General features: G+C 33.6%; 1 protein-coding gene across 1 annotated transcript in view; it reads right to left on the minus strand.

Annotated features, from left to right (window-relative positions):
- The window catches only part of LOC114324748 (proton-coupled folate transporter), a 71095-nt gene that overhangs the window by 13796 nt on the left and 37981 nt on the right, over positions 1 to 19318 (minus strand). Inside the window, exons 4-5 of the mRNA XM_028272578.2 lie at positions 7531 to 7708; positions 6153 to 6534 (exon numbers count right to left, since the gene is read on the minus strand). Of these exons, the coding sequence (XP_028128379.2) occupies positions 6153 to 6534; positions 7531 to 7708 (560 nt within the window). The remainder of the gene's footprint in view (positions 1 to 6152; positions 6535 to 7530; positions 7709 to 19318) is intronic.

Here is a 19318-nt window from a genome sequence, read left to right on the forward strand (position 1 = left end):
ATAAATTCTTCCTTTCACTTCTTTTCCGATGTTTTTATCTCTCCATATTGTTTCATTCAGGCAACCTGCGGCTCTGTTTGCTTTATTCACCTGATCTTCCACTTCTGTTTCGAGCTTTCCGTAGCTGCATAGTGTGATGCCTAGATATTTAAACTCCATGACTTGTTCTATTATTTGACCCTCCAGCTCTAATTTACACCTTATTAGATCTGCTGTTATAACCATGCATTTAGTTTTTTTGGGGAAACTAACATGTTAAATTTTCTAGTGGTTATATTAAATTCGTGCAGCATACGTTGTAAATCATCTTCACTTTGAGAGATTAGTATTGCGTCGTCTGTATAGCAGATTATTTTAAGTTGTTTTTCTCCCATTTGGTATCCTTTTTTTGTTCTTACTTTTAATAATATCTGAACCTAAGTATTTTTCGGCTCAGAATAAGTACCAGATCAAATTGAGTCTGATTTTGAAGGTATCTCTTCTCTTCCACTGCAAAAATTAAGCGAAAAATATACTGATTTATTTGATATTGCGGCAGGTGATTTCAAAACAATGTAAATTGAAAAGTACATACTTGTATTATGTAAAAATAAAGAACGGTGTTATAAAATGACAATAAGTGAACTAATTCTTTAAGAGGACATTGCAAAAGTCGCAAAAAAATCCATTAACCTAGTCTATCAAAAATATAATATTTTGTTCCTCCTTCATAAATTTTTGTTAAAGGGGCTGTTCAAGTATCGTAACACAATTTTACAACCTCTTTATCCCATCTGTACCTTTTCATCTTTTGTTGTGAAGAACGGTCCAGCTATTTATTGCCAACATGTGTTACTGTGCTTGATCTTACAAATTTTAAGATTTTTTCACTTGAATACTATTGTCCTATTGTAACATGAGCGGTGCGTGTGGAGGCAATATAATACAATCCAGGGGTTCCATGTAAAATATAAACGAAAGTTGAAAAGTTGGGAGATTGTGATTCCGTAGTTTTTTTTATTTAAGTTAAAAAACAATGTTATGTAACGCGCTGTTCGCATCATCATCAGTAGCTCGACAACCCTTTTTGGGTTCTGGCTTGTTCTAAGATTTTCCGCCATTCTAATCTGTTCCCTGCTTTGTTCTTCCAATTGGTAATCTCAAGTGTTTTCAGGTCTTGTTCCATGTATCTAAGTTTGGTTCTTCCCTTTGACTTTCTCCCTACTGGTGTTTGCCTCATTATATGTTTTGGTGTTTCGGTCTCCAACATCCGTTTAACATGGTCCATCCAGCGCAGACGTCCGATCTTTAAGGATGTTATGACCTCGGGTTCGTTGTATGTTGCGTATAGTTCAAAATTATATCTTCTGCTCCTTAGGTCATTTACTTTCACCCCCTTATAATCGCTTTTCGACAGTGTCCATGTCTCTGATCCATATATAAGAACCGGTTTTATCAGGGTTTTGTATATTTTGCATTTGGTTTTTCTCGTGATGTTGTTAGATCTTAGATGTTTAATTAGTCCATTTACTAACTTGCGTTACCCTCCCCCAACTTGCGTTACGTAATGTTTTAAAGCTTCCAAAGTAGATTAAATTACACTTAGTATGATAAAAAACTATCCAACGAATTCTTTGTTTTAATCTAATGCCACTCTAATATAAAAAAGTTATATTGATAAAACAAAACTTACCAGCAAGCAATTATTCTAAGAATACATACAGGAATCATTTTCAAAAAATTTACCCTATTTTGATTATAATCGCTTCCTGTATCAATATACTTTTAAGTTGCACTCATTGTAATATTAATTTTCTTATCTTAATTAGCAACTAACATGTCAATCTCGACAAAAAAGTATATCTACTAAATAAATTATTTTTCAAACTCTTTCAAACTAGTTTGACAAACAGTTTGAATTTTCAAACCTGTACGATTGACCAGTTTGACTTGACTTGAATTATTTGTCAGAAGGATTGACTTGAGTTTGACTTGAAGTTAAGTCAAACTCAAGTCAAGTTCAAACATTCAAGTCAAACTTGTGCAACTCTACTCCAGGCTGAATACAACAAACCGGCATATTTTTGTTTCATGGACCTGAATAAGGCATTTGATATGGTTAAAATAAAGGACGTTATCCATTTATTGTACTCGAAACAGGTACTTCTAGGAATGTTTAAACGATGTAAATATCTACCAGAACAACACAATAAAAACAAAATAAAAAACAACACAGTGTATTATACATATGTATCATAAAAATAATACTGTAGTACTTATGTTATAAAATAAGAAATTTATGACTATTAATCTGCAATTAATCACAAACAAGTCTGGCTAATTGGCTCTGCCAAAGCCATTTTTCTGGAAAAGAAAACACAATGAAAGTAGGTAAGAGTAGAAGGTAAACTGACCGAATTGAAGCTGGCAATGGGATAAGGCAAGTAAATTCCCTGATTCTTCTATTGTTCAACCAATCATGGATGAAATAATAAAAAAGCATACCAAATGGGAGAAAATTACTAAACATACTCTGCTATGCAGACGATGCCATACTAATCTCTCAAAATGAAGATTTATAACATATGCTTCAATAATTTAATATAACCGTCAGAAAATATTTAACATATTAATTCCCTCCGAAAAATACAAAAGAATTGGTTACAACAGCAAATCCAATAAGATGTAAATGAGAGCTGGAGCTGGAGAGATAAAACTAAACAAGTGGTGAAGTTTAAATAATATTATCTACGCATCATACTAACTACCCAGGCAACCAAACCACGTTTTTTATAACGTAGATAAATCGTCATAAAAATGACCAATTGACGTGTTTCTAGGACGTAGTACTAACGTTAAAAATTACGTGTATTGGTCTCATCGATTTGACGTCATAATTGTGACGATTTTAAGACGCCATCAAACCTACGGTTTTTTCACGTCGAGATTGTGACGATTTTCAAACGTCAAAAAGATGACGACTTTTGTACATCGGTAAAATCACGTCTTTAATACTTTTATATATATCTATTTACTGTGTCAATCACTGAAACAACATATAAACTAATAAATAAATTTATTAACAAATTATTTAACATGCACATAATTATTAGTTCATTAATAGAAAATAAACATCCAAAATAAATAACCATAACCTCAAATAGTTGTCAAGAAGAATCACTGCATTAAACTAACTCACTGAGCAAAAACGAAAAAAATCTCTTAACACGTTTCTTCGACTAAATATGTAAATGAAAATCTTATTATATCACACAAGACACAAACCAGGTAAACAATAAATGAGAAATTTCTCATGAACATTTAACGTTATACATGAAACCGTTTGGAGTCAATATAAACAAGATTTAAGCTCCTCCCAATTTTGTGAGGTCAGACTTAGGCTGTCTGAAATGAAAACGTTTTTTAAACGTATTTTAACGTCATTGGTCTTACATATTTAAAATCACCTACAAAAGACGTCTATATAACGTAATGTTCAACCACGTGTGTATATTCAACCAAAAACTGACGTTTCCTCGACGTTATATGACGTCTCTTGGTTGCCTGGGTAGCTATGGAATGCTCGAAACCGAACTGGAAGATCACGTGAAAAGAGCAAACAGAACTGTAGGTAGACCGGCTGAAGCAATAAAAATATCGGAAAAGAAATTTACAAAAGACAGAATTTACAAAACAGTCATCAGACCAATAATGACATACGCAGCAGAAACACGACTTGATACAGAAAGCACAGAATGCTAAAAACCGCTGAAATAAAAACTCTGATAATCTTATAGTGAAGTAGCAACTTGTTCAAAGATACTTTCCCACATTCTCCTGTCCATGGCGGAACGTGACAGTATAAAAAATTGTAAAGTTCTTTGATGAAACTGGATGAGTAAACGGTGACATTCGAACGGTCAATATGTGCCTATCCGCATGTCAGACATTAGAGTCAGTGTACGGAGGATAGGGCCAATACAAACTAAATGAGAATTTTCTTGACAACGTTGCCGCTCTCAACCGCAACGGCTGTGAAAGGTAGTATTAGGTCCGGCGCAAATTGAACCTAAGCGAGACACAACCTGCGTCGGCGAATTGCGTATAGAGTATTGCTCATCCTACAATCAGTTCATGCGTTCGCAGGTCTCGCCTGGGAACGTGTGTCATCGGCGCGTACAGTTTTCTTGGCCGTGGGACGCGTGACTCACCGCCAGATGTTTATTTTTACGTGTTTTTGTTTGCGAGATGGAAGTATCTGAAATGAATACGAATGGTACCTAAGTACAATTTATTATGATTTATGATAAATAAAAATATTAGCATAGTCAACACCCCGAGTGAAAATTGCGTTGTCTTTGTCATTAAATTCTGACAACTTTTGGCAGACTAAATAAGCAGCGATACGAAATTAATACTTTTAAAGTTATGCCTTTACAAAATCACATTATTAGAAAAATAAGGTGAAAAATGAGCATGTTACTTAAAACCGTAATCGATAAAATATCGTATTACCCTCAAATTCAACTTGTCGGCATATTAGATTTTTGTTTATTACATCATTTTTGTTTATGCTTAAAAATTAGAAACGAAATATGCAGATAGTGTTATTTTTTATGAGCGATCAATAGCGGAGGGATTATGAATTATGACCTGCAGTAATTGTAAATGATTGCGATCTTGCAGTAATTGTAAATGATTGTTATTCGAGCAGTAAATTGAGGAATATGAGTTATGACCGAGCAGTAGGAGAGAGATTATTTTAAATAATATAATGTGTATGTTTATGTGCAGAAATAAAATACTCAGTGTAAGATATCTTTTTATGCACCCGCTTATGATCAAATTCGGGGTTTTCGAAAGTCATACCGCTATGACTACTAGGGACGTGTAAGATATTTTTAAAACGCTACTAGTTACAAGTACGGAAATACCGATTTTAAGTTGTTTACTCAATTCAGTACAAGGATCAGATACATCAGTATTTTGTAATAAGTATTTGTACTCAGTACCACTTAGAACCGGTATCAAAAGTAACCGTTACATGTCCGCACTCATTTTGCCCGTCTCTATTCGCACGTCGATGGCCAACGGTTGGGTTGGCTTGTGTTCAATGCTAGAAAAATAAATGCACGGGTCAATTCAATGGGCACAGACCAACTGAGTTGGTCTGTGCCCATTGAATTGGCAAGTACCTAGTATCTTCGAGCAGGGAACCATGGCACCCTTTTAGCATGTGTTCCACTTTATCCATTAACATCGACTTGTAGTCATAACATTTTAACATATTACATTATGTAAACCATATATGATGATGTTAACACTATTTACGGTGTGCTAGTTTCAAAATACTCGGTAGGATGCACTGAAGATGTTCTGTTTAGAACGAAAACGTTCTGCATTCGATGACATTTTATAGTTTTTAAATAAACGATTTTATACCAGAATACATCTCGAAGTTTTTACTTCTGTATTGGTTTTTTAAACTATGGTATACAGCCAACTATTGGGATTTTCCCATTGATTTTTTTTTATAAATAGGAAACATACATTGGAAAAGTAGAATTAGTAAAACTAAACCAGCAAGAGTTTCAGAGATAAGGCAAAAAAATATCAATGAATCTATTTAATTTCTAGAGAAACATGGACACATGTAACAGACGCATTCTACCATTGTTTAGGATACTATCAAATTAACAATGGAGGACACTGTGAACACTAGATTAGGTAGACATTTCATATTTTAGCAATGTTGTAAACTTTTTATTATTATGTTCAAAAGTTGCACATACGTAATTTGAATCAAAAAAGTTATTGAGACATTTAAGCGATTCTAAGGTTTTGTTTTACCTTTTTGTGATATTTCTGATTACATAAAATCTAAAGTACTGTATAAAGTTAAATTGGTATTTAAGTGTAGATTTCAATATATATATAGGTACAATATAGAGTGTGTTGTATTTAAAAAAGATTAAAGTGAACAATGATACGAGCAAAATGCTACATCTGGCAACGTTACAAACATCAAAAATTTCAAATCTTCATATTGCAAAATACAAGTTTTGTGTAATAAGGACCAACCATTTAAGAGGTTATTATGCGTTCTCAGACTTTTAGTCCATTCTGTAAATATATACATAATATTAAATGTATGTAAATATAATAAATCTTACCTGCATATATGTAGATGTCACTAGTTGCTAATCCATTAAGAATACACGTAACAATAGATATTACGAGTGACAAAACAACAAGCTGAAGTTCTTTCATTTTAAGCTTCTTATATAATATTGTAGTTCCAAATATTGTTCCTATAATCACTACAGCTTCACCATAAACTTGGGCATTAGTAATTTGGGACAATGTCCAATGAACTTTTTGTCGCAAGAAGAGGGTTCTTACTGACATATCCCCTCCCATAACAAAGTTGTAACCCACAAGTGTCCCCATCAAGGTTAGAATGTAATATCTTGTGTTATCTTCCCTCCTTATAAACGGAACTCTAATAATTTCTTTAATATTTACATCTGACATCAATTCTGTTAAAGAGGGCATCTACAAAAAAAATATATATACCGGTATTTTAGGCGTCAACTCCCTTCCGGTAGGGATCTATGGAAGAGTATCACCGAGCCGCAAGCCATTATCCCTTGCCGTACTGCTCCCTGATAGGCCGATCAGATTCCCGCATATTCCAGTCTAAGCACCAGATTCATATTTAGAATTTTATACTGACGCGTTAGCCTTTTTGTTTTTCGATGTCCTGGCTTGGGCTTGAACTCACATACCTCACGGCAAAGTGAAGTGCGAGTCAGCCGCTAGTCGCACTGAGCTATCCGGGAGTTTCAAAAGTTTAAAAATCAAATAAATACTAAAATATTTTTTTAGCTTGGTCAAAATTTTTCAGTGCCAACGTACATTTTCTAAATTTAATATACAATCATTTGAACTCAAATATAGTTTTTGATGTCAAATACAGTTCTACAGTTCTACAGGGTGTGAATATTGCTACGGAAGTAATAAGAAAACGTAATTATCTTTTAAACTACCCCGTACAACATGTCAAAGCCTCATATTTCTAGAAAGAAAACATTGAGAAAAATCCAAAAATGTAAAATATACAGGGTGTGCCATTAAAAAAAACAAGGTTATAAGCAACTTGCGGTATAACCGGGACTAGCAAATAGATGAAAATATTTTCATTAAACAGCTCTCTCTTCAAAACCCCTTCATTCCAATTTTCATGATTCAGTTACCTTTAGTTCTCGAGATGCTTCGAATTGGCATTTTATCTGCGTCACCCTGTATATTATGGTATAGTTCCCTGTGCGTGGCAAGACAAATTCTTTTTTATTCTGGTCTACAATATTCCTGCTTTATTGTCCTTTCGTTATACGCTTTTTCTAGAATACCTATTTGCAGATAAAGTTTTTTTTACATTTATTGGTTTAAACATACCGTATAATTAAAAGATGTTGATTGAGAAAAAAAACGTTTTTGTAAAAATATAATATAATAGCCAAAAATTAAAAATTTTAAAAATGTTCTTACCTTTTTTTCAACTTTGAGAGATTCCGGTACCAAAAATATACTATACAAAAGACTGACACACATCATTGAAGTTGAAATTATGTAGATAGTTACGTAATTGGTAGCATAGAATAGATAAGAGGAACAAAGACTGCCAATTATGAATGAAAGAGCGACTCCTGCTTCAAAAAATCCCATTCTGTAAAATATAAATAAAATGTTTATTTGTTACGCTTTCAGATTACATACCTGGGATATCTGGCAGAATACACAAGGTTAACAATCAACAATAGAAATAACATAACACTTCCACAAGGAAAAAGTTTTCATGTAGTTGGCTGTATACCATGTAATACAAAAAACAGTAAAATCCTTTATAAAAGGTATACTTAAAATCCCTCAAAAAGGCCACATCAAAATCAAATAACTGGTTTACCAGTCATCATCAGTGCTTACCTAAAATGAATATAACCTGATAAAATAATACAAAGGTATTGAAATTTTGACTACGGTTAAAAAAATTATAGGTTATACTCCTGTGCAATGTACATGCTAACCACCAAGATGTTATTTAACAAAAATATGTGGGTCAAAGCCCAGTAACAGTAGTCCGTCAAGGAAACATTGGTTTAAAATGCTACATTAAGCGTGGATGTGTAAAATATTTTGCTAATCTGTCCCAGGTAACATCTGAGCTGTGGATTTGACTTGTTCACATGTTAAAAGTATGACGGCAAGTGACAATGAAATGGATAGAAACCTCCGAACGACGACAAGACAGAAATGACAGGTCCACAGTAAGTTGAAAATTAACCTGTCATATTTAAAGACTATGGTGTAACAACACACTCCATTGTGAAAATTATCCTTTAAAATTCATTAAACTAGTTGTTATAGTTAAAAATGTATTCACGTATACTGTAAGTGGAGTTAGATAGGCAAACCACACTACACAAAAGTTTTGTATTCGAGAACTAAATTCAGTAATCAAATCTTATTATCAAGAGATCTAAGATTTAAAAAAGCAATTTTGTGTTGATTTAAAGTTATCGAATTTATTTAACTTATTGGTAGCTGTTGGAATTTGTGTAGGTAAGTGTGTAAGAAATCACAAGACCTCGCAGGCTGCCCGGATCCCTAAGGGTCCAAAAACCAAAACCGTAATAGGATGATGACAGTAGGGGTTGGGGGGTAAGAAATGTCTGTGAGGAAATTAGTGAGAAAGGACCATGACCGAGACCCAGAAAGAAAATTAGATTTTTGAGTTTTTTTTACGAAAGATGAGATAAGTTAGTAATGACAGATTGAATAGATAGGGTGAGAATAGCCATATGTAGAAATATGGTGGTGGGTTGTATGTAGACGAAAATTTGTATAATATGGATGATGATATCAGTAATTTATATGTATGTTATTAATAGATAAAAGTGGTTAGATGGCTAAAGATGACAAAAGGATTATTGTGGCTAGTATCAGATAAATTATTATAAGTGTGAATGTGAACGAAGCAATAGAAGGGGGGTGAAAAGTGATATTGTAAATGTGTTAAGAAAAAAGTTGTCGATGGAGTGGTTGGAAGTCCAGATTGAACGAAACATGGCGGTTGACACAATTCGGACTTTTTTGTTTTTTTTTTTGATTATTTCTAGGTCCTTGAACAAGTCTAATTTTAAGAAGTTTTTTGTGGGATGTTGTGAAGTAGAGCGACATCATCTGGGATATTCAAGGTATGATTTTTTTGTTCGAGATGTTGAGAAAAGGTAGAGGTGTTCTCGTCAATGTTTCCTTGACGGACTACTTTTACTGGACTTTGACCCACATATTTTTGTTAAATATCTTGGTGGTTAGCATGTACATTGCACGTGAGTATAACCTATAATTTTTTTAACCATAGTCAAAATTTCAATATCTTTGCATTATTTTATCAGGTTATATTTATTTTAGGTAAGCACTGATGATGACTGGTAAACCAATCGAAAACTAGTTATGTGATTTTGATGTGGCCCTTTTGAGGGATTTTAAATATACCTTTTATAAAGGATTTTACTGTTTTTTTAACATAACACCTTTTTTCTACAACCGTGTTAAAAATGAAATTTTTAGCACTCCATACGAGCGTTAAAAATGCTACTTTTAAGGCACTAGTGCTTTAAAAATTTTAAGGCACTGCAGTTCGTATTGACCGTATAGGCAATTTTGATGTAATTTCAAAAAAATATAAAAATGGAATGTCAGTTCCAGTAAGTTCAAGTCAGAATGTTCAAGTAAAAATTTTTGTAGATATTGTCCTGTAATTACGTTTGAAGAAAAAATATTGTATGATATGCGTGTTAAAAGTACATTTTTAAGGCACTCAGGTGAATTGCAGAACTCGCTTCGCTCATTCTGCAAACTTTCACATGCGTGCCTTAAATGTGTACTTTTAACATTTATATCATAAATAACTATTAATATAAAGTTGACAACATCTATCTATCGTCCGTTCGGCAAATTCAAACAAAAATATAACTCCAGACCATCTTTTACTACCTTTAGTCCAGGCAAATTAATATATGTATTTAAAATATTTTTACCACCAAAAATGAGACGATTTAATCAAATATTGCTTCAATTATAATCTGCAGAATAATTTTGAATCACGTTCCGCTAATGAATTTGTTTTTTGTCCTTAAAAGTAGAGAAAAGTTTCAATTCTATTGCTTAATATTTCATCTAAATATAATCGTCTATCAATTTTAACTGTACTAATGCCTAAGTATACATTTTCAAGTGTTAAACTGATTGATTTACGATGAGTAACCCGGTTGTAAAAATACGGGCATGTGCCTTAACAAAGGGACATCGGTTTACTCGAATTTCATAAAATACAAATGTTATCTGTTTGAATTTGCCGACGGGCGAAATATCTATGGACCCGACTTTAATATGGTCAGATCACAGTTTGGTGATCTAGACAAAATTTCTTATCAAAATACTGACATTTAAAAAAACCTCCAAATACTTTCAAAACTAAACAGAGTATGTAAATGAACTGAAAAGTCTCAGATACAAAATGCACCATTACAATAAAAATTAAAATGGTAAATATTTATTTAAATCTGAAACTTTTCTTGTTGGAAATCATTTCTGGTACGTCCTTAATCTGCGACTTTTACAATTTATAAGACAGCAGACGAAGAATAAAGAAAATAAAACGGACTCCACTATATGCAGTCACATTACGTTTTCATTCGTCTAGGAAAAGGACATAAATAAACTTCCTAGTACTCAAATCTGAGTAAAGATAGAAAAGTAAAAGATGGTTTTGCTTGTTTTTGATTCAGAGGGATGCACATGCACAATTATTGGACAGCTATTACAACTATTTCAGGCTTTATCAATAGCTCTAGCGTGCACTCCTCTGAATCGAAAAACAGCTTCCCATTAATTTAAGGGGAATTTGAAAGATCATTCAAATTCATATTGGGACGCAATCCAGCGACAGATCTTAACAAATTGAAGAGCCTCAGATGCAGAATCCACCATTAAAAAGGTAATTAGTAATTTAAATCTGAGACTTTTCTTGTTGGAAATTCTTTCTGGTACATCCTTAATCTACGACTTTTACAATTTATAAGACCGCAGACGACGAATATTGAAAACAAAAAGGATTTCTTGCAGTCACATTCCGTTTTCATTCGTCTAGGAAAAGGACAGAAAGAAACTTCCTAATTGTACTCAAATCTAAGTAAAGATAGAAAAGTGAAAGACGGTTTAAAAACCGTCTTTTACTTTTGGTGTATGTAAATGTTAGAAGATCAATCCACAAATTTCAAGTATAGCAAATGATTAGAAGAACAATTTAAGGTAAACCTTGTAAAAAAAGAAAAATATGTAAATGAAATATTAGCACAAATCTAATGGACATAATACAGATATTACTAATAGAAGTTATACCAATTAGGAAAATTAACTTAGTCGAAACAAAAATATCGAAGCAGTCGTTCAACACAACGAATATTGGATTCAATGTTCCAAAAAGATGGAATAAGACCTGTGTTAATTATAACGAAAAGTGTTAAGGACAATCCTTAAAGAATATAAAAGCAAAATAATAAATTAAAAATGTGAACAAAGCAATGGATGGTCAAGAAAAAATAATTTAAAATGGAGCAGCACTTTGCATGTAGCAGTAGAATAAAAAAGTGGAACTGATGATTAATTTAGCATTGATATCACAAAACGGCCATCAGGGATTAGACCAGGGACTAATTTGTAAAAAAAAGTATATTTTTGGATGTGAGAGGTGGCATTCGGATTTTTGCAGATAAAGTTAGGTGACACCTTCAGTAATAATAATTGACTTATGCTCCTTCTTAAATATGCCCGGAACATTAATAAAAAAATTAAAATATTTAAAAATTTCGAAAAACATCGATTTTTTCTGCTTTCTTTGCTTATAACTTTAAAACGGCTCGTTTTGGAACAAAGTCGTATAGAAATAAAATAAAGATAATTGAATATTGTATGATATACGACTGGTCAAAAATGTCTTAACGTATTACCTTTTCTGCAATATAGAAATAAATACAAAATAAGGGGGCAAAATACGCCTGTTGTTATTCAATGTTTCTTAACTACTTTGGTGGCACTTAGAACCTTAGTAATTCGCTTAGAAAATTCTTATGACTGACTTAAATGATCTACCAAATTTTATTAAAATCGACATAATAGATTTTGCATAATAAATTTGCAATCTAAATGTTTTTAAAAAAGTTCAAATTTTTTAAAATCGTTCTGAACAAAAAGTAGACCATTTAGAAGTAGGCTAATTTTTTTACATATAAAAAGATGCTCTATCTATCTAAACACTTTACAGAATTAAAATCGGATTATTTAAGGGGCCTCAGCAATGTTTTAAAATTATAAACAATTTTTTGGCTTATAAACAAATATCTTTGTTTAATAATAAAAAAATTAATTTTTAGCAATGCAAATAGATAAAACCGGTATAATTTGACTAAAACTTTTAAATGCTGTCAGCAGAATTGCTATTTTGTTTTTTAATCAAAAGTTATTCTCGTTCAAAAATGACAATTTTTCGATTGTTTGAATGTTTCATCGCGTTTATCTCGAAAATTATGCATCCTACGAAAAAACTTGTAAGAACATTTTTTGCTTAGAATTACCCACGAAATGAAAAAAAAATGTTTTATTTTGCGAAAAATCGATGTTATGTAATTCCTCAAGTTCTTTGTTTATAACAATCTTATCGACATCCGGATCAACTTTTACCCAAAAAATTCGTGTTCTACGGGTCAAAATACATAAAAAAAAACTTGGGTATGTCTATCTATATAAAGGAGTCCGTAGCACCCCCTCCTGGACACAGCACTAATTTGTTTATAAGCCAAAAAATTGTTTATAAATTTAAAACATTGCTGAGGCTGCTTAAATAATCCGATTTCAATTGTGTAAAGTGCATTAGATAGGTGGAATGCTTATTTATATGTAAAATAATTGACAAATCTTTGTATGTTCTAGTTTTGGTTGTGCAAGATTTTAAAAAATTGTAATTTTTTAAAAAAAGATTAGATTGCAAAATTATTATGCAAAATCTAGTAAGTCAATTTTAATGAAATTTAATTGACGGTTTTAGCACTACAAAAATTTTCTAAGCGAATTAGGAAGGTTGCAAGTGTAACCTAAGTGATGAAAAAACATTGAATATGGACAGGCTTGTTTTACCCCCTTATTTTATATTTATTGCTATTTTGCAGCAAGGGTGTTAAATTAAGACATTTTTAACCAATCGTATCTGATAGAAAATTTAATTATCTTTGTTTTATTCCTATACGACTTTGTTCCACAATGAATCGTTTTAAAGTTATAAGCAAAGAAAATAGAAAAAAAATTTTTTTTAAATATTTTATTTTTTTTATTAATGTTCCAGGCGTATTTGAAAAGAAGCATAAGTCAGTAATTATTAACGAAGTTATCACCTAACTTTATCCGCAAAAATCCGAATGCCACCTCTCATATCCACCTAAAAACAGATCCTTCCTGGTCTAGATAGCATAATATATTAATGAAAAACTACAAAACTCATGGACCCGATAACAAGGAGCGAAAACAATAGTTGGAAGCAAAGAGGGACACCTTCAACAGGATGGAGACCTTCTTCAAGAACCACAACCTATCTATCTCTCTCTATTGGCATAAGATTAAGAATGCTGCGATGCTACGTCTTCTCTGTCCTTTTTTGTGGCGTTGAATGGAGAATCTTGAACGAATACATGTGCAGAAAATTGGAAGTATTTGAGATGCGACTATATCGGAGAATTCTTCGACCAGAACGAACAGACGGCTGTTCGTTCGTCTTCTAAAACATGTAAGTTACTTTATGTTTCATTTTTTGCAGGAATTTTTTACAAACAAGTATTTCGTCGCCAGAACTAGGTTAAATAGGCTTGTCTTGTTTTCTTTGGTTGGATCGTATTTTTTCCTTTCCTTTTATATATATGTTATAGGTATGTGAAAATAGTCACCTTGAACCACTCAAGGGTTACCGACTCTTTGGTTTCTCAATATCAGTTCCTATTTCATCATCCTTTCAGCAAGCGTTCCCATAGAGATAGCTGACCATGCATGGACATCAACCTCTGACCAAAGCTGGCCTTTCGTGGGAAACGTCGACATCACATTTTGTAGGAAGATTCATGCACTAACCATTCATCGACGAACATTTGCCTTGGTTCACTATACTGTCTTTATCATTAATTATCATTCTAGTTTTTGTATACATCTTCTGCAAATGTAGACGCAAAAGATTTCCAAGACTTGCCATGAATTATTCGCAGGACTCACCTCCACCTTCACCACATCGCAGCAGTTCCATTAAACAGAAACTTAAAGGATTAACCTTTAAAAGAAGACCAGACGTACACCCAGAAAATGAAGAAGTATCAGAAACCCCAATTGAACTTTAAAAGTCGAAGCAACGCATCGACTTTTCACTAATGAGGGGAGCTGTTATATGTGAAAATAGTCACCTTGAACCACTCAAGGGTTACCGACTCTTTGGTTTCGCAATATCAGTTCCTATTTCATCATCCTTTCAGCAAGCGTTCCCATAGAGATAGCTGACCATGCATGGACATTAATCTCTGACCAAAACTGGCCTTTCGTGGGAAACGTCGACATCACATTTTATAGGAAGATTCATGCACTAACCATTCATCGAAGAACATTTGCCTTGGTTCACTATACTGTCTTTATCATTAATTATCATTCTAGTTTTTGTATACATCTTCTGCAAATGTAGACGCAAAAGATTTCCAAGACTTGCCATGAATTATCCGCAGGACTCACCTCCACCTTCACCACATCGCAGCAGTTCCATTAAACAGAAACTTAAAGGATTAACCTTTAAAAGAAGACCAGACGTACACCCAGAAAATGAAGAAGTATCAGAAACCCCAATTGAACTTTAAAAGTCGAAGCAACGCATCGACTTTTCACTAATGAGGGGAGCTGTTATATGTGAAAATAGTCACCTTGAACAACTCAAGGGTTACCGACTCTTTGGTTTCGCAATATCAGTTCCTATTTCATCATCCTTTCAGCAAGCGTTCCCATAGAGATAGCTGACCATGCATGGACATCAACCTCTGACCAAAGCTAGCCTTTCGTGGGAAACGCCGACACCACATTTTGTAGGAAGATTATAAATTTATAACATATTTGAATTATACAATTTTATTTGCTTTATTTTATCGTAGAACGAAGTGTAACTTTTAATTTTGAAATAAATCTTTTTTTTTTAAGTCAATTAAGAAGTTAGTGATTTAACATATAATTACGGTGACCATATGTACTTATTTAAGTAGGACAGTACTTATTTTTAAATATTGTCCTAATGTACTTTAAAACCTTTCTAAGGACACGCAAATGTACTTATTTTTTCTAAAAAATGAATATTTTTTATCTTTTACTACTTTTAAACAAATTTCTTTGTATACTGCTCCATGTATTGCAGCTTTTGTGTCTTGATGGTTTCCAATATTTCCATTCTTTTGTTGACTCTTCTCATGACTTCGTTGTTTGTTATAGGCTCGGTCCATGCTATCTTCAGGTACCTTCACCCACAGTTCAAATGCTTCCAAATTTTTAGTAGTCGACGCGTTAATTGACCATGCTTCTATCCCGTAAAGCAGAGTCGAGAAAATATAACACCTTGCCAGCCTAACTCTCAAGTCTTAATTATTTCAATTGGAAAAAATATTGCCGTTTCAATTGCCGTTTTAACCTACTTAATTATTTCAGTTCTCTTGCACAAACTACCTTTCCCATTTTATTGAAGTTTGTTCTTGTCTTCTCTATTCGAACTTTGATTTCTTTGGAGTAATCGTTTGTGTGATTAATTATTGTGCCAAGATAGTTGTAGTTTTCAACTTGTTTTACCTTTAATTGTCAGTCTTTTATCATTACTTTGGGTTTTTGATATCCTCATAAATTTAGTTTTCTTGATGTTTACTGATAATCCATATTTTCTCCATACTCAACTATCTTGTTCATTAGCTCTTGGAGGTTGTCCGCTATTATGATAGTATCGTCCGCATATCTAATGTTGTTAGTTGGCGTTCCATTTACCTTTATTCCTGCTGTTCCTCCCTCAAGAGCTTTTTTCATAATTTCTTCAGAGTATGCACTGAATAGTAGTAGTGACAATAATACACACCCCTGTCGCACTCCTCTTTTAATTTCGAACTGTTGTATGTGTGCCTGCTGTTTATACTTAATATAGATTTGTTATAATTCAAAAGTCATTGTATTGCAATTTTTTTGCTTTAAGGACGTCCATTAGCTCTTTGTGGCCGACTTTATCGAAAGCCTATCGTAATCTATGAAACAGACGTACATATCCTGGCTCACATCCAAGCATCTCTGGATTAGTACGTTGAATGCAAACAGAGCTTCACGGGTACCTACGCCTCTACGGAATCCAAAGTGGGTTTCTTCAATATCCATATCAAGTGTGTGGTAAATGCGTTTGTGAATGATCTTTAAAAACCTTTTAAGTGTGTGAGACATCAGGCTCAGGCAGATCTCAGACAAACAACCGGTATCGCAGATGTTGTAGAACGTATCACCAGGCTCAAATGGAACTGGGCAGGACACGTCGCCAGGCTGAAAGATTCAAGATGGGCACGAAAGCTGATGGAGTGGAGACCAAGAGAAGATAAACGAAGTAGAGGAAGGCCGCCTACACGATGGACAGATGATATCAGGCGGATTAGTAAAAACTGGCAAAAATCAGCACAAAACCGTGAGGTGTGGAAACAATTGGGGGAGACCTATGTCCATCAGTGGACGTGAATTGGTTGGATGATGATGATGATGATGATGAGACATCAGGCTTATGGTGCGGTGGTCGTGCACAAGACTTTACTGCACAAGTTAAACATTTTTACACAAAATACCTACCTTTTACCTACCTAGAAAACTGGAGTACAAATGATCATTAATTTACAGTATTCAAAAGGATAGATCTAAGAAGTGAAATAACATGGAACGATGTTTGTTATTCTCTCGAAGCTTTTAAATTGTATAGGTATCAAGGCAACCATGTTAAATGAAGATCAACTCTTTGACGAACTGGGAATTTTGAAAGACGTGGCTACAAAAGAAAAAATTGCTGAGTGGAACAGAGAAGAAAATAGTCAGGATCGATGGCTTCAAGTTTTTAAGTGTGTGGATCATGGACGTATAAATAAAGATCTTTATAATTAAAAATCTTTATTTATACGTCCATGGTGTAGATCAATTCAAACTTAAAAACTTACAAATATTATGCGAATTTATTTTTTGTCTTCCGGGTACTGTTGCGGCTATCGTGCGTTTATTTTCTGTAATAAATAATTATTGGACGTCGGAAAAGTCACAAATGTCCATATTCACTCTCAAGGCAGCGATGCTGGTGTACGCAAATTTTGATGAGACTTGTATGAAATGTTTCATTTACTTCAGTCGAAGCCGGACCTTCTTAAATTAATTTTAAGTTCAGAAAAATATGAATGATGCAGAAAACCGGAAGAAGATGAGGCTATTCCAGGTCCCTCATCTAAAAACTCTTAATTACAGGCTTGTAACTTTTTCAAGGTTAATATAACGTGTTATGTTTAGTTTAATTTATATAATTTTTTATGGTTAGCTACATAGCTTATTTATTTTTAATGCCAAAAAGTTATATTTGTCCAATAAAAAGATACATTTTGCGTTTTTAATACATTTTTGTTTTTTGTACTTTTTTTTTCTTTAAAAAGATATGGTCACCGTACATATAATATAACGGATTGTTACGGCTATCGCCGCTTCTCCGCCCTCCATTTCCATATTTTTCTGTCATATGCAGTTCTTGCTTCTTCTAAGTCTCTTGCCGCCATTGCTTCATCAATATCGTTGCGCCAACTTCTCCGTGGTCGTCCTCTCTTTCTTCTTTCAGGAGGGATCCATTCCAGTACTCTTCTAGGCCATCTGTACTCTGGCATTCTTTTAACAGGTCCGAACCAGATTAATTGTTTTCTTTCTATGTCATCATTGATATTTCGCTCCATTTTCATTTCGTTTCTTATTTGTTCGTTTCTAACTCTCTCCAGTTTCGATCTACCGCAACTTCGTCTCAAGTAATCCATTTCTGTCGTCATAAGTTTGCTTCTATTAGCTTTGGTGACGTCCCATACTTCCGAACCGTAAAGTGTAATACTTTGGACAATACTACCGTAAATGTGTTTTTGGTTTCTCGTCGAATTGTTTTTTGCCAGAGAAGGGAGTTTAAGGCACGGGTCACTGCTCTGCCCTTGTTTATTCTTTCCCTGATTTCATCTGCGCTATTTCCCTTCTTGTTGAAAATTACCCCCAAATATTTGCAGGATTGCACACCTTTGATTTTGTCGTCTTCCAATACTAGGTCACATATTTCATCTGTTCCCGATATCCACATTTTGTCATATTCATGTTTAGACCTGCCACCTCATATTCTTCGTGCAGTTTTCTTACCATATAGCTAAGATCTTCGCTGTCTTCGGCAATTACTACCTGGTCATCCGCAAGGAAAAGTGTATATAGCGTGTTTTCTTCCACCGTTATTCCCATGTTTCTACATTTTTTTACCCATTTCACTAAGGATTTGTTCAAATAGATTTTAAATAAGGTTGGTGACAGGCAGCAGTCTGGTCTTAGTCCCTTTGTTGTTTGAAAAGAAGAGGTGATTTCTTGTCCCATTTTAATTCTTGCAAAGTTTTGTTCGTAGTATTTTTAAGTGGCGTTAATAAGAATTGGGTTTATTTTCACGTTACACATTTCTATCCATAGTTGGTAGATCGGTACACTGTCATTTGCTTTTTCCAAATCTATTAAAGCTATATGGGTTTCTCTATTTCTCTGCATTCGTTTTTCCATTGTAATTTTTAATGTGAAAATATTATCCATAGTGGAGCGTCCGACCCTAAATCCCGCTTGTTCTTCGGGTTGTTTGTCTTTAATATCATTTTCTGTCAGGTTTCGTAGTACTTTTGAGTATAGTCGGCCTATAGTAGCAATCACTGCGATCCCGCTATAGTTTTTAGGATCCGTCTTTGTGCCTTTTTCTGTATTGGAGAGATATACGATTGTCTCCATTCTTCTGGAACTTCTTCTCCGTTTAAGCATCTTTCGAATAATTTTCGGATCATTTCAAACAGTCAAACAGTTTTGATGATCAATACCTAATCAACTCTGGATTTATTCCGCCTGGGCCTGGAGATTTTTTTAATTTCATTCCCTTAACTGC

This window comes from Diabrotica virgifera, chromosome 1 (assembly GCF_917563875.1).
Source record: "Diabrotica virgifera virgifera chromosome 1, PGI_DIABVI_V3a".
Lineage (NCBI taxonomy): Eukaryota > Metazoa > Arthropoda > Insecta > Coleoptera > Chrysomelidae > Diabrotica > Diabrotica virgifera.